Here is a 20,050-nt window from a genome sequence, read left to right as displayed (position 1 = left end):
GACCCTCCAGGGCTGGACCCCCTGGGCTCACCTCTACTGTTCCATCCCACGGTGCTTCCCCTGCCCCGGAGCCGAGCCCCCAGGACAGGAACCCTCCCGCAGCCGCACCCCCCGATGTTGGCCTGAGCTGGGAGCTAGCACCCGTATCCCCGTCATGCTCCAGGCCACCGGCCACCAACGCCACACTGCTCTCACCATCGGGAAACTCAGCTTCTGGGTGATCTCCCGGTAGTCTTCATTCCTCTCCTTCACCTGCGACTGGCCGGCCGTCAGGTGGCTGCACACGAAGCAGAAGCTGGAACTGTGGAACTGAAAGCGGATGCCCACGGCGCCCTTGTTGCCCGCCTTTCCTCCCATGCCTGTCTTCACTGTGTCGATGGCCACGTCCCTGGAACACACAGCGAGCATGTGCGGTGGCTGCTCTGTGGCTCGGAAGGAAAAGCAAGAACCGGCTCTGCTGCAGACGAGAGCTGGGCAGCAGCGCCAGGCTTGCAGCTTGGAATCCGTTCAATCACATCGGTGGCCGGGCCACACGGCGACCACATGGCCGTCACTCCAGACCTCTGTCTTCTCGCTGTTGGCAGCTGCCTTGCGGTGGGCCTGGAGGACCCTCTCCGCAGTCCCCACCCTCAAGAGCCCTGCACTCACAAAGGCACCCAGGAAGCTCTCACCTCCACCCTGGGTCCTTTCCATGTCCATGTCCTTGGGGCCCCTGACCCAGCTCGGACTTCACCATCCCCTGTCCTACCCTCTTGCGGCTTTCCTGCTAAGCACACATGGTGCCATCAGGTAATCAATATGTGTTAAGAACAGGAAACACCCCGGATGAGTGCTAGGCTGTGTAGGCAGTTTCCGAACACACTCCTGCTCAAATGGGAATGCCCACTTACACTGCACACAGGTGAGCGTGCAGGTCCCTGGACCACAGACTGAGGCACTCAGACCCACACCTGCTCCCTGGGCCTGTCAGTCGGCAGACAAGGTGATGGGGTAACTGGTTGAGAGGCTAAGGCTGGGGGAGAGGCTGGGGACCTTGGGTGGCATCTGGGAAATCTGGAGTTCCCCAGCATCACTCCCTCTCTCATGGTTCATCTCTAACCTTTGCCCTGACCTTACCTTTCCTGACTTTGACCCACTCACTTTGGACACTGCCCAAGGGCCAGAATAAACACTCAGGGGGACACGGACTTAGAGATTTTCTGAAAGTCCTAGAAGAGGACAGTCATGCTGTCCAAGTGCTGCCATGGGCACGCCTCTCATCCTCTACATATTCAGAGGCGTTCAACCCGGAGCGGGGAAAGGCTCAGCCTGGCATGGGCAGTGAGCTCAGCCTGACGTGGGAGGAAATTCTACGGATTTGAGTGAAACCAGGTAGCAGCAGGAGGTTATGAGTCATTAAGGGAAAAGGTTAAGTTCTTCCCAAACCTTAAAACACACACATGCACACACGTGTGCACACATGCATGTGCCTGCACACACACGTGCATACACTTTACCAAGAGGACGCCCATTTGCTGAGTGTTCCCTTTCTGACAGTCACAAAGCTGTCACTTTAAGACATTACAACGGGGTGACAGTGGTAGAGACTTTCTGCCCACACATCTTATTTAGAACTCTTTTAAAAAGAGACAAAAGAACTGGCATTTCCCGATGAGTTAACTCAGCTCTTGGTCAGAGGTTTCCTGTCTAAAACTTCAACCAGGAATCCCTTTCCTTGCACAAAACTGAGCTTGGGAGGACAACAATCACTCCCTCTGAAAGGGTTCGGCTTCCTGGCCTGCAAGGTTCCCACTGTGGCTTTTTAACTACCAGACAATATTCTATTCAGCCTGTTTTTTCCTCAGGGGGTTGCTACATTTATCTCGAATAATGGCAAGTCCCGATTCCTGTTGCAGGAGGGGAGGAGGAGGAGGAAGTCTGAACAAAACACCAAGACGAAAGACCCCGTGTCCCCCAGATGTTCATAAACTAAATGTTCTTACCTGATGAATGGGACATGGTATGGACGTACAAAGATATACAGACAGACGCCCACCAGCTGTGCCGAAGTCAAGAGAATGTACCTATGGGAGCGTGAGATGGCCTTCTGGAGCTGCTCACCCCACATCTTCCTGTTGGTGGTACTGGAAGAGAAGAGAAAGAAATGATGCCTTCCAGTCTGCTGGACATGGGCTCTCCCACCAACAGACTCCTTCAGCCTTTATTCTTTTTGTAGAGCTAGTATCCCACTGTCCCCACTCCCATGTTACTGCCATGCCTTAACTTCTGCAGTGGACTATCTGTGTATTTCTGGTTGTGTCACACACATCACAGCACATACCTCACTCCCCCGTCACCTAAAACCCAACACAGCACCTTGCTCATCAAGAGCTGCATAGATCAGGTTTTATTATTTGTTCAGAAGGTTCCTTGAAATTAAACTAGGAAAGAAGTCCAGTTGACCCTATACAAAATGTTAATGCAGCAGTTTTCTTTTCCTTTGGATCTGGTGGAGAGAAGAGAAGCCCATTCCCCAGGAAACAGTGAATCAGCACCCCTCCAGCCTGGCCCTCAGCACACACCCTCCAGGTGTGCACACGCCAGCTCACAGCCTCCTCCCTACATGGCCAAGGACACACCTGCCCTTCCCTCTGTTTCCTTAATTTGCAAAGAGGAAGTGGAGGTGTATGTCGGGGGGGGGGGGGGGTGCTGGAGAGCAATCTGCAGTGCCTACACATCGAGGGTCATAGGGTAGTGCATGCAGAAGCAGGACGGACCCAGAGTCCTGCTCCTAGTGAGGCACCTGGCTTGGAAAAACTTTGGGCGAATTTCAGGGTGTGGTCCTGCACCCCTCATGCCCAGACACTCACCTGGCATTGACGATATTCCCTGCGCTCAGTTCCACCATCTCTTCAAACCCCACGGCAAATATGTCAGCTGGGCTGTCCTCATCTAGGACAAGGCAGGAGTTGAAGGACATCAGATCCCACAAGGCCTGTGTTAGTGGACGCGTGGGGCGCCTCGTGTGCCTCTCTGAGCCCAGGTGCACTCGTCCCGATGACTGAGTGAAGCTCCCTACAGATCCCCACCTCCCCTCACCTCCCACTGTGCATGGCCCTGCCCTGTCTCCATCCCGGGGCACCTTACCGACCTCTCCCCAAATCTCTGTTCCTTTGTCTGCAGATGGGACAGTAACCGTCATCTCACAAGGATGTTGTAAAGCACCCATCAGGTGACATGTGTGAAGTGCCCGCCCCACCCGGCAGGTAGTTAGGGCACTGCCCTGTGGGTCCCTCTGGGTGACCCACAGGTGCATCAGACCCAGCCTTAACCCGTTAATGACTGCCTGAGGTGTCCTGTCCCAGGGGACTGCTGTCCTGGACGGTGGCTGGAGGTGAGAACACCCTGCCCGGCTCAAGGTGGTTATTGCTGTTCCCCGGTGGCTGCTGAGGCCTGCTGCAGAAACGTGTTTTATGGGAAGCACAGCAAGCTGAGGGGCTGCCCGTCCCCTCTCTGTGTCCCCTCTAACAGGGAATCAGAGGGGTTAATAGGATCCCTACAGCCACTGGCTGCCTCTCTCCAGTGGCCCCCGTCCTGCCACTCAGCCCTTGAGCTGTGGAAAGGGAGACCCTGCCCTCCCTGAGGCTGTGGGGAAAGGCCTGGCGTCTACTTCCTTTCCTGCTGGCCTCACAGGGCAGCCTGGCACTTCGAGCTTAAATGGCTTCAAGTCTCTCTTCTTTGTTTCAAGAAAAAAAATACCTGTTCCTCCAAACTGCTGGCAAGAGTCGCCACAATCCCTCCTTCCCTCTGAACCTGGCAAGTTCCCCGTGGGGCTGCAGGGCCGCCATCCCAATAAAATCCCCAGCAAAGTGGCAGCCAGCTTGCTGTCACCACCCACCCATCCCTGCAGGCACAGGAAGATGGGGGGGCCCTCAGCGCGTCCAGGGCCTTTCCCCGGTGGGCATTCTGGTCACCACCCACACAAGAATCCCAGGAACCCCACACTGTGGACCCGAGCCACCCTGTACCTCAAGGCAACGGCGGGGGGTGCGGGTGCCCGTGACAGTACGGGGCACAGACCCGAGCGTGGCTCCCTTGCACGATCCCAGGTCGCTGGAGGAAGCCAGCCCGCCCACAAATGCCAACTGAAGAGAAGCCTTTATTCCTCAAACCCTGCATCCTGAGGCCAGTATCACCTCACGTGACAGAAGACAGTGAAGTGCCAAGTTTGGAATCACTTGGTTCTTAAGGGGCACGCAAATTCTTTTGTGACTATGTGACGCAGATGAGCAGACGGAGGCGTCTGGGGAGAAGGCTGGGACAGGGAAGGCTGGACAGGTGTCCTCGGCCCGGCCCCACTTCCCACAGTAACGCAGCCCTGAGCACATCCTCCTCCTCAATGACAGAGCCCTTCTGAAGAGCCAAACCCAAACTGCAAAATCTCTCTCTGTGGCAAGAGAGACCTCCCCGCTCCGGTGACCCTTCCAAACATCTGGAAAAGAGAAGGCGCCAAGTAATTTGCCAGGTGTGTTCTGGAAACAGAGACCACAGCCCTTTCCAAACTTTCTGAGGGCTGAGGGCACCACATGCCGCATCTCAAGGAGTCGTGGGCTGCGGGAAAGGTCAGCCCGGGGCAGGGGGGTCTCGGTGGAATCTGTTTCAGGGTCAAGCCGCAGCGCTCACCCTGGGATCCCGGGAGGCCCGAGCGCGTGGGGGAGTCGAGGAGCCAGTCGGCCAGCTCGGCCGTCCCCAGGAGGTTGCTCCGGAACTGCTTGCCTCCGTTCACGTTCCACGTCCCCGTGGCAATTCGGATCCGCCTGAAATTTGTGAATTCCGACTGGCGCTCAGCCATGGCCCTCAGGATCCTGGGAGTCACTGTGTAGAGGCAGGAGAGGGCATGCTTGTCTACACCGCACAACCACACGCATCCTCCCCAGACTCGGAAGGGGCTCCCTGTCGGGGAGAGGGCTGCAGCCCCTACGGGCAGGGGCTGGGTTTGCTCCCCGCGAGGGTGGGGAGAGGCCAGAGCCCCAGAACCAGTAGACTTCCCTGGGGCATTTGTGCCACGAAGCCCCGAAAACACAGGACCACACGTTCACTCTCGACGTCCTTTACCCAGACACCACAGGGAGTCTCTGCTTGGCACGACCTCCACCACCCAGTGGGGCTGTCAGCAAGGGGACGCCACAACCCACCCCACTCTGAACACTGGTACCTAAAACTTGAAATGTTTTAGGGTAAGTGGCTCAGTTAGTTAAGTATCTGCCTTCAGCTCAGGTCATGATCCCAGGGTCCTGAGATCGAGCTCCATGTCGGGATCCCTGCCTGGCAGAGAGTCTGCTTCTCCCTCTGCCTCCCCCTGCTCGTGTTCTTGCGCGCTCTCTCTCTCTCTCTCTCTCTCAAATAAATAAAATCTTAAAAAAAAAAAAAACACTTTTAAATGTCTTACACCATCTTGGCCTTTTTCACCCTCCATCCCTCATGAGATACTTTGTTTGCATTACCCTGGACTCAAGCCTTTAAAAAAAAAAAAATCATTGCTCTGAATCATGTCCATCCTCTGGATATCCGAAATACATTCCATTTTTTTAAATGAGTGACTTACCTCAAATCTATGTCATGCCTACCTATCTACTTAATAAGATCCTGTGCTACTCAGATCCTCTCTTCAGCTTTGACCAAGCTGGCCTGATTTCCAGGTCGACGCAAATAATCACCTTGGTGAAGTGAAGCCAAGCGAAAGTCTTTATGGAGGAATGAAAACAGCAAAGGGGCTGTGAAACCATTTTAAGCATGGGCAAGTTAATTTTTCAAAAAGTTCTAAAACTTATACGGTCTTATAAGGAAAAATGCTGGGTTCCCCCTTCTTCTCTACTAGCTCTATAACATTTATAGAGTCTAGGGGATAAGAAGCCATTAAAATTCCCTCAAAGAAACCTGTAGCTCATTTACAGGTAGAAGTTAAAAAACAAAAAACAAAACAAGAAACCAAAAAGAAAAAACCCACCAAAAAACCACCCTCCCCCCAAATTCTAAAAACCATGAACTCCTAGATATAGAGAAGGTGTTGAGGGGGTTGGGGGAGAGAAAGATGAAGGGAGTCAAAAGGTATAGTTATAAAGTCAGGAAGTCCTGGGGATGTAATGTACAGCAGAACCACCATAGTTGATAATACTGGGTCACCCATTCCAAAGCTGCTAAGAGAGTAGATCTTAAAGGATCTCATCATATGAAAAAAATCTTTTGTAACTATGTGTGGTGATGGATATTAACGAGACTTACTGTGATCATTTCACAACGTACACAAGTATCGAATCATGATGTTGAACACATGAAAGTAATACAATGCCACACGTCAACTATATATCAACTAACAACCCCAAACCTCTAGCTATTGACAGAAGCATGGCAATCTTGCCCCGAGAGCAGGAGGTGTCCTGATCCCCGGAGACAATCATTTCTTCTCCTTCTTCCAGTTCAGTAGGGTCCTGGGACCATAACAAACAGGGGGCCACTCTCACGGGAGACTCCCTGGGACAAATGATACCTGGCGATGGGACCAAGAGCCCACTGGGGCTGAGACTGTACACGGATGCCTGCAGTGCCTTCTTGACTTTCTCCCTCCCCTTGGAAATATGTAAGAGTGGGCTCCCATTCAAGGCCAGAAAGCACGGGCCCCCAAGAAACAGTGATGGCTAGTACTGTATACTTATTTTGTATATTCTTTTGCCTCAATCATGCCAGGATCAGGTTATCATTCAACTAGACTCCGTGCCTATAACCCAAAGCCCTACCAGAATTACTCAAACCAGCCAATTCTAAGCTGTTTACCCTGTCCTGCCTTTCCGGAGGAAACCCCACTGAAGAAAATCCCAATAAACTCCTGTGTGGCATGCCCTCCATGTCTAGGAGCTGCAAGTCTAATAAAGAAATTGTTAAACTAAGGTAAAATTGGTAGATAACGTTTTATGTCTCCGGTGTAAAACATTACAATTCTACATCCGTACACCTACAAAATGATCACCACCCAAAGTCTGGTTACCATCTATCACCACATATTCGACAGCCTTCACCCACACCAACCTGCTCTGGTAAACACGGATCTGTTTTCATCTGGAAGTTTGCTTTTGTTTTGTTTTAGATTCCAAGAGCTAAGTCACGTGGTATCTGTCTTTCTCCACTTGACTCATTTCACTTGGCATAATACTTTCAAGGTCCATCCACGTGGTTGCAAATGGCAGGACTTCATTCCTTTTTGTGGTCAAGTAGTATTCCTCTGTGCGAGTATGTGTGTGTGCATGTGTGTGTGTACATGTCACATCACATCTTCTTTATCCACCTACTGATGGGCACTTGGCTTATTCCATATCTTGGTTTTGCAAATAATGCTGCAATTGGGGCACCTGGGTGGCTCAGTCAGTTGGGCAGCTGCCTTTGGTTCAGGTCATAATCCCAGGGTGGTGGGATCGAGCCCCATGTCGGGCCCCCTGCTTTCGGGGAAGCTGCTTCTCCCTCTCCCACTCGTCCTGCTTGTGCTGTCAAATAAATAAAATCTTAGAAAAAAAATAATGCTGCAATAAACATAAGGGTATGTATAATTTTTTGAATCAATGTTTTTACATTCTCCAGATAAATCCCCCAAAGTGGAAGAGTGGTATCATATGGTAGTTCTATTCTTAATTCTCTGAGAATCTCCATACTGCTTTCCATAGTGGCTGTGCCAATTCATATTCCTAGGAACAGCACATGACGACTCGCTTATCTTCATAACTCTCTCCAATGCTCGTTGCCTTTTTGGCCAGTGTGAGGTTATATCTTATTTTGGTTTTGATTTGCATTCCCTAGTAATTAATGATGTTGAACATCTTCTCATGTGCCCATTGACCATATGTCTTCTTTGAGATCTGCCCATTCAGATCCTCTGGCCACCTTTTATCAGGTTGCTTGATTTTTTTGTTGTTACTGGTGAGTTGTAGGAGTTCTTTACATATTTTGGATATTACCTCTTATCCAATATAGGATTCAGAAAAATCCGTTCTCATTTAGTAGGCTGCTTTTTATTTTTATTTTTCTGGTGGGGGGGGCGGTGAGGCAGGGAGAGAGGCAGAGGGAGAGAGAGAGAATCTAAAGCAGACTCCTGATCTTGATGCAGAGCTTGATCTCACAACCCCAAGATCATGACATGAGCCAAAACCAAGAGTTGGATGCTTAACTGACTGACCCATCCAGGTACCCCCTGCCTTTTGAGTTTTTTTTCTTTTTTTTTAAGAGTTTATTTATTTGAGAGAGAGAGAGAGAGAGAGCATGTGTGCACAGGCAGGGGGAGCAGCAGAGGCAGAAGGAGGAGCAGGCTCCTCACTAGCAGAGAGCCCAATGCAGGGCTTGATCCCAGGACGGGGATCTTGACCTGAGCCGAAGGCAGTCACCCAATCGACTGAGCCACCACCAGGCACCACTGCCTTCTTGTTTTGATGATGATTCCTTTTGCTGTCCAGAAGTTACTCAGTTTGATGTAATCCAATCTATTTGTGCTTCAGTTTCCTTTGCCTTTGGAGTCAGATTCAAAAAAATATTGCTAACACCAATGTTGGGGGAGCTTACTACTTGGGTTTTCTTCTAGGAACTGTATGGTTTCAGGTCTTACATTCGAGTCTTTCATCCATTTTGAGTTGACTTTTGTGCATCGTGTAAGACAGTGGTCTAGTTTCACTCTTTTGCATGTAGCTGTTCAGTTTTCCCAACATCATTTATTGAAGGGACTGTCCGTTTGCCATTGTATGTTCTTAGCATCTTTGTCATAAATTTGCAGTCCATATATGCATGGGTTTAAATCTGGGCTCTCAATTCTGTTCATTGTTCTGTGTGACTGTTTTTATACCAATACAATACTGTTTTACTATAATTTTACAGTTTAGTTTGAAATCAGAGAGCTGGATACCTCCACCTTTGTTCTTTTTTCTCAAGATTGCCTTGGCTAGGGCAGCCCGGGTGGCTCAGCGGTTTAGTGCTGCCTTCAGCCCAGGGTGTGATCCTGGAAACCCGGGATCGAGTCCCATGTCAGGCTCCCTGCATGGAGCCTGCTTCTCCCTCTGCTTGTGTCTCTGACTCTCTGTGTCTCTCATGAATAAATAAATAAAATCTTTAATAAAAAAAATTGCCTTGGCTATTTGGGATCTTTCGTGATTTCACACAAATTTTAGAATTCTTTGTTCTAATTCTGTGAAAAATGCCAGTGGAATTTTGATAGGGATTGTACTGAATCTGTACATTGCTTCGGATAGTATGCACATTTTAACTATATTAATACTTCCAATCCATGAGCACAGAATATCTATTTATTTGCCTGTTTTTCAGTTTTGTTCATCACTGTCTTACAGTTTTCAGAATATAAGTCTTTCATCTCCTTGGTTAAATTTATTCCTGGATATTTTATTCTTCTTGATGCAACTGTAAATGGAATTGTTTTCTTAATTTTCAGTCTGATAATTTGTTACTAATGTATAGAGACATCAGATTCCTATATGTTGATTTTGTATCCTGTTACTTTACTAAATTCATTTATTAGTTCTAACGGTTTTTGGGTGGTCCTTTGGGTTTTCTATATATAGTATGCCATTTGCAAACAGTGGCAGTTTTATTCTTCCTAACTTGGGTGACTTTTTTCTTGCCTAATTGCTGTGGGTTGGACTTCTAATATATGTTGAATGAAAGGGGCAAGACTAGGCATCCTTGTCTTATTCCTGATCTTAGATGAAAAGCTGAAAGCCTTTCACCATTGAGTATGATGTTACCTGTGGGGTTGTCGTCTATAACCTTCATTATGTTTAGGTAAATTTCCTCCATATCCACTTTGTTGAGAGTTTTTATCAGGAATGGATGTTGAATTTTGTCAAATGCTTTTTCTTTATATATTCTTTTTTAAAAAGGATTTTTATTTATTTGAGAGTGCGTGTGAGAGCATGAGTCGGGGAAGGGAGTGGCAAAGTGAGGAAGAGAAGCAGACTCCCTGTCAAGCAGGGAGCCCAACTCAGGGCTCGATCCCAGGACCCTGAGATCATAACCTGAGCCAAAGGCAGATGTTTAACTGACTGAGCCACCCAGGTGCCCAGATCAACAGGATTCTTATCCTTCATTTTGTTAATGTGGTGTATCAGCTGATTGATTTGTGGATGTTGAACCATTCTTGCATCACTGGAATAAATCCTTCCTGATCATGGTAAAAACAATCCTTTTGATGTGTTGTTGAATTTGGTTTGCATATTTTATTGTAGATTTGTGTGTCAGTGTTCATCAGTGATCCTGGCCTACAATTTTGTTGTGGGTTCATGACATCCTAGTCTGGTTTTGGTATCAGGATAATGATGGCCTCATAAAATGAGTTTGGAAGTATTCCCTCCTTTTCAATTTTTTTAAAGAGCTGAGAAGGTCAGGTATTAAAACTTTTTTGCATGTTTGGTAGAATTCACCAGTGATGCTTTCAGGTCAAGGGACTTATGTGTATTAGGAGGGTTTTTGTTGTTTGTTTTGGTTTTAATTTTCAGCTATTCCATTTTATTTTTCAAAATATCTCTGCCCAACAGGGGACTTGAACTCACAACCCCAAGATCAAGAGTTGCACGTTCAACCAACTGAGACAGTCAGGTGCCCCTTGGGAGGTTTTTTATTTTTAATACAACCTCATTACTAACAATCGGTCTATCTAGATTTTGTATTTCTTCATGATTCTGTCTTGGAAGAATGGCATTTATCCATCTCTTCTAGGTTGTCCAATTTGTTGGCATAGAATTATGTGTGAAGTCTCCTGTGATCCTTTGTATTTCTGTGGTGTCAGCTATGAATCTCCTCTTTCATTTCTGATTAGTCACTTCTTTTTCTTGGTTAGTCTAGCTATAGTTTAATCAATTTTATCTTTTCAAAGAACCAATTCTTGTAGATCTTTTCTACTGTTTTTAAATCTCTATTTCATTTATTTCCCCTCTGGTCTTTATTACTTCCTTCCTTCTAGTGACTTTGGGCTTCATTTTTTTTTTTTTTCTAGTTCCTTTAGTTGTAAAGTTAGATTACTTGAGATTTCTCTTGCTTCCTTGAGGTAGGCCTGTATTGCTGTGCTCTTTCCTCATAGAAGTGCTTTTGCTGCATCCCAAAGATTCTGGTATATTGTATTTCTGTTGTTTGACTCTAGGTATTTTTTAAATTTCTCCCTTGCTTCTCTGATCACCCATCACCGGTTGTTCAGTAGCATGTTGTTTAATCTCTACATTTTTGTGGGGTTTTTTTCCAGTTTTCTTGTAATTGATTTCTAGTTTCATACCATTGTGGTCAGAGAAGATGCTTGACAGGATTTCAATCTTCTTGAAATTATTAAGATTTGTCTTGTGGCCTAACATATGACCCATCCTAGAGAATGTTCCATGTGTACTTGAGAGGAATGTGTATTCTGTTGGCTGGGGGGTGGAATGTTCTGCTTATGTCTGTTAAATCCATCTGGTCTAATATGTTGTTTAAGGCCAATGTCTCCTTACTCATTTTCTGTCTGGATGATTTATCCATCAATATAAGTGGGATCTTAAAGGCCCCTACTATTGTTGTATTGCTGTAAATCTCTCCCTTTAGACGTTAACATTTAAATATCATAGTGCTCATATGTTGGGTGTGTATATATATATTTACACTTTATGTCACCTTGTTTAATGGACCCCTTTATCATTATGTAATGCCCTTCTTTGTCTCTTAATAGTCTTTGTTTTAGAGTCTCTTTTTGTCTGTTAGGAATATAGCTACAAACATCTTTTTCCAACCTTTCACTTTTGGTCTGTATTTTTTTTTTTTTTTTTTTTTTTGAGAAAGAGAGAGAGAGAGAGCAGGGGTGGGAGAGGAAGAGAAAGAATCTTAAGCAGGCTCCATACGGAGTTTGGAGCCTGATGCCCAATGCAGGGCTCTATCTCATGACCCTGAGGTCATGACCTGAGTCAAAGTCAAGAGACAGACACTTAACTGAGCCACCCAGATGCCTCTGTATGTTCTTACTTCTGAAGAACAAACTTTGTTTTTTCCTGAGCTTCCTCTTGTGGCTGCAAATGACTGACCATTTCATAAAAGAATACAAATCACAGCTGTAGGCTGCTTCTCAAGTGGTCAAGCTCAAGACACAGGCCAGAAGTGCAGGGCATGGAAGCTCAGCTCAGGGGAGTGTCTGCTACCTGCCTTTTGGGACTACCTGAGGAGGAGCAGGAAGGGCTATCTAGCACACCCACCACTCCCACCCACTCCTTCTGGGGGCAGGGCAGCTGGACACCTCCATGCAAGTGGAGTGGGAGCCCCCTTACCCAGCAGGGCTGTGTTGTCCAGAAGCATCCTTCCTTTGTCTGCAGACTCCTCAGTGTAGACATCCCCAACCAGCAGCAGCTTGATGGCCTCTTGCTTCACTCCATCAAAGAAGTTGGACTGGATAGTGCGAGACACGGACCGGGCCCCATCCTTCAGCTTACCCACCTGCCACAAGCCAGACCATAGGTGGTATGAGGGATTCATGCAGGCCCTCCCTCTCTCCCTGTGGCCTGCCCCTACCTTGGCCTTCCCTTCTAGGGCCCGGCTGCCTGTGAACATCTTGCTCAGGCTGTGTCCATTCAGAGACCACATGGCTTTAAAGGATTCCACAAAGCGGTCAGCGATGGGCTTTGAATTCAGGCCGAGGCTCTCGAGCTGTAGATGAAGGACCTGGATAAGAAATATGGGACAGATGTCACTGTCTTCTCACATGGAAGCTCCCATCACCCATAGCTGGTTCGGGGGGAATGTCACCAGGCATCATTCTGGTGGGTTCCTTATTTGGCAGGCTGTGGCTCATTCTGTGCCTCTCCAAGAATCCTTATAGCAAAGAATGGGGCTTCCTACCACAACTCACCCAACCTGATCATTCTATCAGCCCTCCTCTGCCCCCCTTACTCCTAACCTCCTCTATCCCCCACCCCTGAGCACCAGAGGGATGGAGAGCAATCAGGGATACCCAGCAGGCAGTGGTGACTCCATGCCTTCCCCCCAGTGGTGAGCAGGAGAGGTGAACCAGGTACTGGGCCAGCAGGCCACTAGACAGACTGAGATCTCCCTCCCAGGCTTCAGATTCAGCCTCATCTCAGCCAGCTTCACACTGCCCTTGCCCAACTGGATATCCACAGCAATCATTACACAGAACCACTGTTATTCAAGGTGGCACCTGGCAGCTTTGGGCCACCACGTCTGGGATGCATTCCTCAAAGAGTGCCTAAAAATGGGGCAAAGGCCAGCCAGGAAAACCTCGCTCTTAGCTTCCCAGCACATCTCTGCCCCACATTCCCACTGTTAGAAAGTTAGCCCAGTGAGGTCACCCTCATCTTGCCAATGGAGGCATGGGATATAACCCAGGTGGCCCAAGGGGCCTCACACAACAGGGACAGACCTCGAGTGCTATGAAGCTCTGCACTGTGTTGGTTCGGTCCAGGCAATCAAGACAGTTCATCCGCAAAGTGCCTTTCTGAAAACTTTGAAAAACAAGAAATGCAAATGGTTACAAATTGTAGTTGAAGGACCAAGGGCCATAGCACAATGGCCTACATATGACTGGAGGCCTCCAAGAAAACTGGTGCCCACACTCACCTATTCTGGTAGCCCACCAGAAGCCCCAGAACACACCCCAAGGGACCCCAGCACTGCTGGCGTGGCACATACACTCTTGGCCACCTGCACGCCTAGGTTGTTATAACAGATGCCAATTCTCACTATTTGCTACAGTTATATCCTAAAAAGTTACCATGAACAATCAATGAATTGAGAGGCACCTGGATGGCTCAGTTGGTTAAGCATCGACTCTTGATTTTAGCTCAGGTCATGATCTCAGGGTTATGAGATTGAGCCTCGCATCAGGGTCTGTGCTCAGTGGGGATTCTGCATGCGAGTCTCTCCCTCTGTCCCTCCTCCTGCTCTCTCCACCCCATAAAATAAATAAATAAATCTTAAAAAGAAAAAAAAAAAACAATTAGTGAATCGAACCATTAGCAGATTAGCCAATGCCAAACTACTGCTCCCAGGGGAAATCCAGGGTTAGGTTCCTGCAAGCCTCTGCTCTCACACATCTTCATCAACCACTCAACATACAACCTTGTTTTATGTGTGTTTCTGTTTAAAGGCACTTTAATATAGTTTGTTGACTTATTAACACTGGATTCCTAGCCAACTGCACTATAGCTAACATACCCAAGCAAAGCTTCTCTATCATAGGTATTTCCCCATCTGACACATCACAGCCACTTTGTGCTTGGGAACACCTTACAGCTCTTTGCACTACAGTTGGGGAGAATTTTAAACAGCGAAATCACCAATAAAATGCACAAAAATGTGACCATGTGGCACTACACAGACCATAAAAAGGATGCTTTATAGTAGAAGAGCTGAAACCAAAAGGCAGAGCGTCGCCTTGTTCTCCCTCAGCTGGGAATGTGGCGTACTGAGACACTCGAAATTTTCACAGTTCTGAGCATGTCTGTGAATGACTATGAATGGGCTGTAAGTATTGATTTGGGGGTTACACATAAACGTTAGCAATGGACAAATGTGCAAATACAGAATCTGTGAATGCAGAGGATTGACTGCATTGTGATTTGAGGAAGGTAGGCTTCCTTTTTTTTGCTCAGCTCTGAGCAGGAAAATCTATACCCCATGCCCTCCTGGCAATGGGGCTGATGTTAGATGTTCCTCTTCACTCTCATGGGCTTTCATCAGTTTGAACAATGAATTCTATGGCCACCATAGCTCCATGTTTTAACCGAGTCCCTTTATTTATAATTTATTTTGCCAGAAAACCAGGTTTTGCCACCTACTCACAAAATTCAAAAGCACATTCTGAAGGTGGGGAGGGGAAGAAGGCTGGAACCTGGGGTCCCCCCCATCCCTGAGCCTGTGGTCCAGGAAACTGCACTTGTTGGGAGGACCCCTGGCTGCTCCGCCAGTCACCCAGCAGGAGGACGAGGACGCAGGTGGAGACTCACCGTGGACTTACATTCTCGCCCTTGGTGAACACGTCAAAGTCATCCCAGTGGAGCTTCAACTGGGGCCTCAACAAATTCTCCAATTTCTCTAGCTTCCCACCTTTGGCCAGCTGATGGAAGTCAAAGTTTATCATAGGTGTGTCGCCGGCGTGGCAAGAAGCCCAGAGCAATTTCTGAAAGTGGAAAGGGAGAGAGTGGCAGGGGAGCGAGGGACCACAAGCCTCGCAGGCTGGAATCTGTGAGGCTACCCCAGGCACTCGCTAGAGCCCACAGTTTATTTTAAGGCATGTGGTGGACCAAGCTGTTTATCAGTCCCGACCCTGAAAGGGAAAAACAAAGACTTGCGGATGAGGCTGCAAAGAGCATCTTGCCTGCAGCAGGGCAAAGGGCCTCCCTGGGCAAAGGACAGCCGGAGGTTCAGCCCCCTGGCTCACAGCCCTGAATGGACATCCCCCCACTGCAGGGCCCTTGGGAGGGCACTCATGAGGGGAGGACCACGCTATCCTGTAGGCACGCAAGTGCCCTGGGCCCATCAGGGACAGCACAGCCCAGCAGGCTGTGGAGCTCATAATCCAGCTCCCTGTTGCCCAGGTAACCAGTCCCATCCTGACAAGTGCAAGCCCCAGGGGGGGTGTGCTCAGTGGTGCCCAATTCTTGCATCAAGGTCCCTGTGAGGGGGGAGTGCCAGAGGCATGGTCCCATGAGACTTTAGGATGGGGTGACAAATGGTCAGGGTCGGTGGGCCCAGGCTAGTACAGGACCCAGAGGGGAGGCAAGGCCAGAGATGGGGATGCATAATAGGTGGACCCCAGGCAGCTCAGTGTTCCTGACAGAGGCTTTGCCTTCCTCCCACGTGAGGAACCTCCCAGGCAACAACTCAGCTTTCTTGAGAGCCCTGTGGTAGATGAACCAGCTGCCTCCCCAGAGCACCGGGGCTCAGACCCGCCCCACCCTGGACCCTCCTGTGTAGCTTCAGCTTAGACTTGTCCAGAGAGTCTGATGACCTTGAAAGATTAGAAGGGCTTCAGAAAAAAAAAAAAAAAAAAAAAAAAAAAAGAAGGGCTTCAGGCCTTCTGGTCCCTCCAACTCAAAGTGCCCAGCGCTGTACCCAGAATGCCAGGCAGAGCGTGGCTCTGACCATCAGGAAGGTCTCGCTATGAAAAAAAAGTCAGCTGAACTGACCTGTGTACTTCTTGGTGACTTTACATTTTCGAGTGAGCACCTTGTCCCACTGTGGCCTGATGATTGCAGGCTGGCTGCTGGTGCCCGGACTTCAGGGCTGACAGAACCGCAGTTCGGTGTGGCACCGGCAGGTCTCCTCCAGTGGCATTCCCCTCCCCTCTCCTACCTGCCCCCCCCCCCCCGCCACCTGGGCCACAGGACCACTGCTGCCTCCTACCCCACGAGTGACAAAAGAGCCCATCATCAAGGGGGCACTTCCTCCAGATGATGGGGACCTGAGGGGATCCCCTCTCCATAACTCAAGACATCAAGGGAAAAGAGATTCTGTTCTTTTTTTTTTTCCTTAAAATAAGCTGTCAATGTTGCTGCCAAGATGGTTGGGTGGGGAGATACTCAGCAAGCTGTTGCCAACAGCAACAAACCAAACAGGAAAAGCAGGTCTGGCCAAATGAAATTGGCCACCAGGAAGTCTGCTCTGAGCACATGGCTTTTCTGAGCAGAGGGAAAGGAGCACCCACTGGGTTCAGCTCCTACCAGCCAGAGGTCAGGAGTTAGGAAGGCAGCAAACGCTGCTTCCCATGAGGTGAAGTCTGGTTTCACTCTCCCCATAAGGGGCTTCTGTGACCTTGGAACAACCAGAGGGCTTTTCTTCACTTCCCATGGGAGACATGGGCCACTAGGATAGGAGTGTGGTCATCGCCCACAGCTCATTCTGGAGCTTTTTTCACCTAGTGGACTGAATATCCTTGGGACTCTGGGAACAGGGAGAGGCCCTGGGCAAGGTGGGGCGAGGTAGGTGGAGCCGTTCCTTCTACCTGTTCCTTCCCTGTTCAGGCCCCCCTGCTCCCACCCCTGAAAGTACCCAGAGGAGCCGGGCAAAGGAAGCAGCTTTCAGGGACAGCCCAGAAGGGGACAGAAGATTTGAAGGTTAAAGTTATTAGCAGGAGGAAATCATGTAAGATTCCTTGCTTTAACTCCACCAGGAGCTCTGAACAACAGCTCCATGCCAGGTGCCCTGCAGGTGTTTGGGTGAGCTTGCCAGGAGGCCCTGGCCTGCAGCAGAGCCAGACCAAGGAAGGAAGGGGGAGCTCAGGCTCCCAGAGCAGTGAGGGGCAGCAGGGCGAAGCCCACATGTGTGCAAGGTGGTGGTGATGGGGGTGCGTGCGTGCACGTGTGTCCAAGAGAATGGGAAAGAGGCCTGGCTAACCTGAGCCCTCAAAGCCCCAGTGGGAGCCCCGGAGGAAATGCAGCCGGAGATGGGAGATGCTTTGTTTTGACTTTGAGCAAATTCCTAAACCATCAGTTCATAAAAATTAAATTTCATAGATCAGGAGTCCAAATCACCTCATGCTACAGAGCTGGTGGGAAAAAAAGAAGCCTCCCCAAACATGGGGAGAGCACTGCTGTCCAGTCCAGCACAGAAGCCTGCCTCTGAGCGGGGCCCTCACCTCCCTCACCCACCACCCCACCACCCCGGGCGCCAAGAAGCAGCACGGCGTTTACCTTGAAGGCTCTGTTGAGCACCTCCTCTCCGCCTCTGCTCCCCAGCAGGTTTACGACCACTTGCTTCCCATACTGCTCCTTCAGAAGCACCATGTGTCTGCAGTGGAACAGGGCAGCACCGTGAGCCCAGGTCACCAGGACACAGGCTGACAGCCCCACTGTCGAGGGGACGGGGTGCAAGAGGCACCTGTTTGGCACTAGAGGGTTGGGAGGCGCTGTTTCCCAGGACCCAAAATGGGGAATTGCGGGGATGAGCAGAGAACCAGTCTCTCCTTGCCATCAACCCCACTGTCAGGGTACAAGCATGTCAACAGCCTGCTTGCATGCAAGACAGGCCAAGAATAACTCACAGCATCTCAGACTTCTACGGAGGCATAACATCAGAGGAAGGATATGCCGAACTTTCTGTCAAGTACCACTATTAAATCTAGAACAGCTAACTCAGCCTTTTATTAACCGAACCCTAGAAGTAAGACGTGCACATTTCTGAACTTAATCTCTCATTTCACTTAGTACCTTCCTTCTCTAAGCTAGAAAAGCTGGTAGGAGGTCTGTTAACCTCCACGTCTAACTTTTATCTAAGTGCTATATTTTATTACGTGTAACCCAAACAAGAAGGCACAGTAAAATTTCAGGCTTTAGGAAAATAGCCCTAGATCAGAGATTTTTAAAAATACATTTGTTGTGGGGCACCTGGGTGGCTCATTTGGTTTTGGCTCAGGTTACTGTCTCAGGGTTGTGAAATCAAGCCCCACACGGGACTCTGTGCTGAGCACCAGAGTCTGCTGAAGAGTCTTTCCCCTCCTTCTGCTCCTCCCCCTGTGCGCACTCGCTCTCAAATGAAAAATTTTTTAAAAATACAGAAGTTGAAATATTATGGAGAGACTAATATTTATGCCTTAGCACTAGCTTTTGAAAAGTTAACCTTACAATCTTAATAGGAGGAATGCTTAAATATAATTTTAAAAAACACAGGGAAAAGACCATGCAAAAAGCAGATGAAAACCATATTTTCATCGTGCAATGTTTATAGAAAAGATAGAAAAAAAAGACTAGAAGATGGTGTGCCACTATATTAAAAGTGGTGGAATTTTTTTTTTTAAGATTTTATTATTTATTTATTCATGAGAGACACACACAGAGAAAGAGGCAGAGACACAGGCAGAGGGAGAAGCAGGCTCCGTGCAGGGAGCCCGATGTGGGACTTGATCCCTGGATCCCAGGATCACGCCCTGGGCTGAAGGCAGGTGCTAAACCGCTGAGCCATCCAGGGATTCCCAAAAGTGGTGGAATTTTATGTGACTTAAAATTTGTTGTACAAATGTACAAAAGTACATTTTTGTACTTTCCAAATTTCTAGGATGACAGGTTTCTTTACACAAAATGTTAAGTTAATTAGAACCAATTTTAGCCCAATAAAGGAAAGGTTATTCTCTCACCAACTGTGATCGGGGGTAGTTTGTTTAGGCCTCTGCTGACTTGTTAAGGGTGGGCTCCTGTCTCTACTTGGCATAATTTTCTAGGGATGCTCCTGACAGCCCCACCCTCCCTGAGGTGTCCCCACCCTGGGAAGAGGTAGGGCTCCATCAGATCCATGCAATCTGGGTGAAGGTATGAGAAGAAATGGAGTGTGCATGACTCAACCCCTCTGGGCTCTTCTGCGTCTGCCCCGAGAGGTGTGTCCTGGCCAGAGGTCAAATGCATGGAGCCAAAGGGCAGGCTCTGCTTTGGTGGCAAGTTTGAGCTTCCCAGCTCTGTTAGCCACTGAACGAGCATCTGTGATCTGGGAGTGAAATGCGAGGAAGCCACTGTGGCCCACATGCAGGCCCCCTCCCACAATGCAGCTTATCAGAAATAAGGCTGATGTGTGACCCCGCCAATGCTGCACCTGTTGTCTCAACTGGTTCCAAACCCAGAGGTGGAAGAGAAACAGTATCGCTCATCATACCAGCCCCAAGCATCTTAGATCAAATTATTCCTCCCTTCTGAGCTATTCCTTTATCTGTACCACAAAGCTAATCCTCCTCCTGGAAAAGATGGTTTTGAAGACTAAACAAGACAAATAAAAGTGACAGCTTAGTGCCTGGCACGTGGGAGCTGGTTTTCCTTTCCTCTTTTTAAAAAAAAAAATTTGTAAGAGATGTATTTATTTGAGAGGGGGGGAGGGAGAGAGAGAGGGAGACAGAGAGAGACAGACAGAGAGAGAGAATGCACATGTGCGAGAGCACAAGCACACAAAGATAGAGGGAGAAGCAGACTCCCTGTTGAGCAGGAAGCCTGATGCAGGACTCCATCCCAGAACTCTGGGATTATGACCTGAGCCGAAGGCAGATGTTCCACCCATTGAGCCACTCAGGTGCCCTCCT

The 20,050-nt window shown here is 48.7% G+C and overlaps 1 protein-coding gene across 3 annotated transcripts in view; it reads right to left on the bottom strand.

Moving 5' to 3' along the window:
* The window catches only part of SYNJ2 (synaptojanin 2), a 98,499-nt gene that overhangs the window by 23,306 nt on the left and 55,143 nt on the right, over window positions 1-20,050 (bottom strand). For all 3 annotated transcript variants that reach the window (XM_077898377.1, XM_077898378.1, XM_077898379.1), the window contains exons 7-15: window positions 17,685-17,781; window positions 15,000-15,172; window positions 13,415-13,496; window positions 12,547-12,696; window positions 12,306-12,471; window positions 4,663-4,854; window positions 2,850-2,931; window positions 1,983-2,123; window positions 196-388 (exon numbers count right to left, since the gene is read on the bottom strand). In XM_077898377.1, the coding sequence (XP_077754503.1) occupies window positions 196-388; window positions 1,983-2,123; window positions 2,850-2,931; window positions 4,663-4,854; window positions 12,306-12,471; window positions 12,547-12,696; window positions 13,415-13,496; window positions 15,000-15,172; window positions 17,685-17,781 (1,276 nt within the window). The remainder of the gene's footprint in view (window positions 1-195; window positions 389-1,982; window positions 2,124-2,849; window positions 2,932-4,662; window positions 4,855-12,305; window positions 12,472-12,546; window positions 12,697-13,414; window positions 13,497-14,999; window positions 15,173-17,684; window positions 17,782-20,050) is intronic.

The sequence above is a fragment of the Canis aureus genome, chromosome 1, assembly GCF_053574225.1.
Source record: "Canis aureus isolate CA01 chromosome 1, VMU_Caureus_v.1.0, whole genome shotgun sequence".
In the NCBI taxonomy this organism is placed as follows: domain Eukaryota; kingdom Metazoa; phylum Chordata; class Mammalia; order Carnivora; family Canidae; genus Canis; species Canis aureus.
The sequence above is the reverse complement of the archived record's forward strand: the minus strand, read 5'-3'. Positions and strand labels throughout refer to the sequence as shown.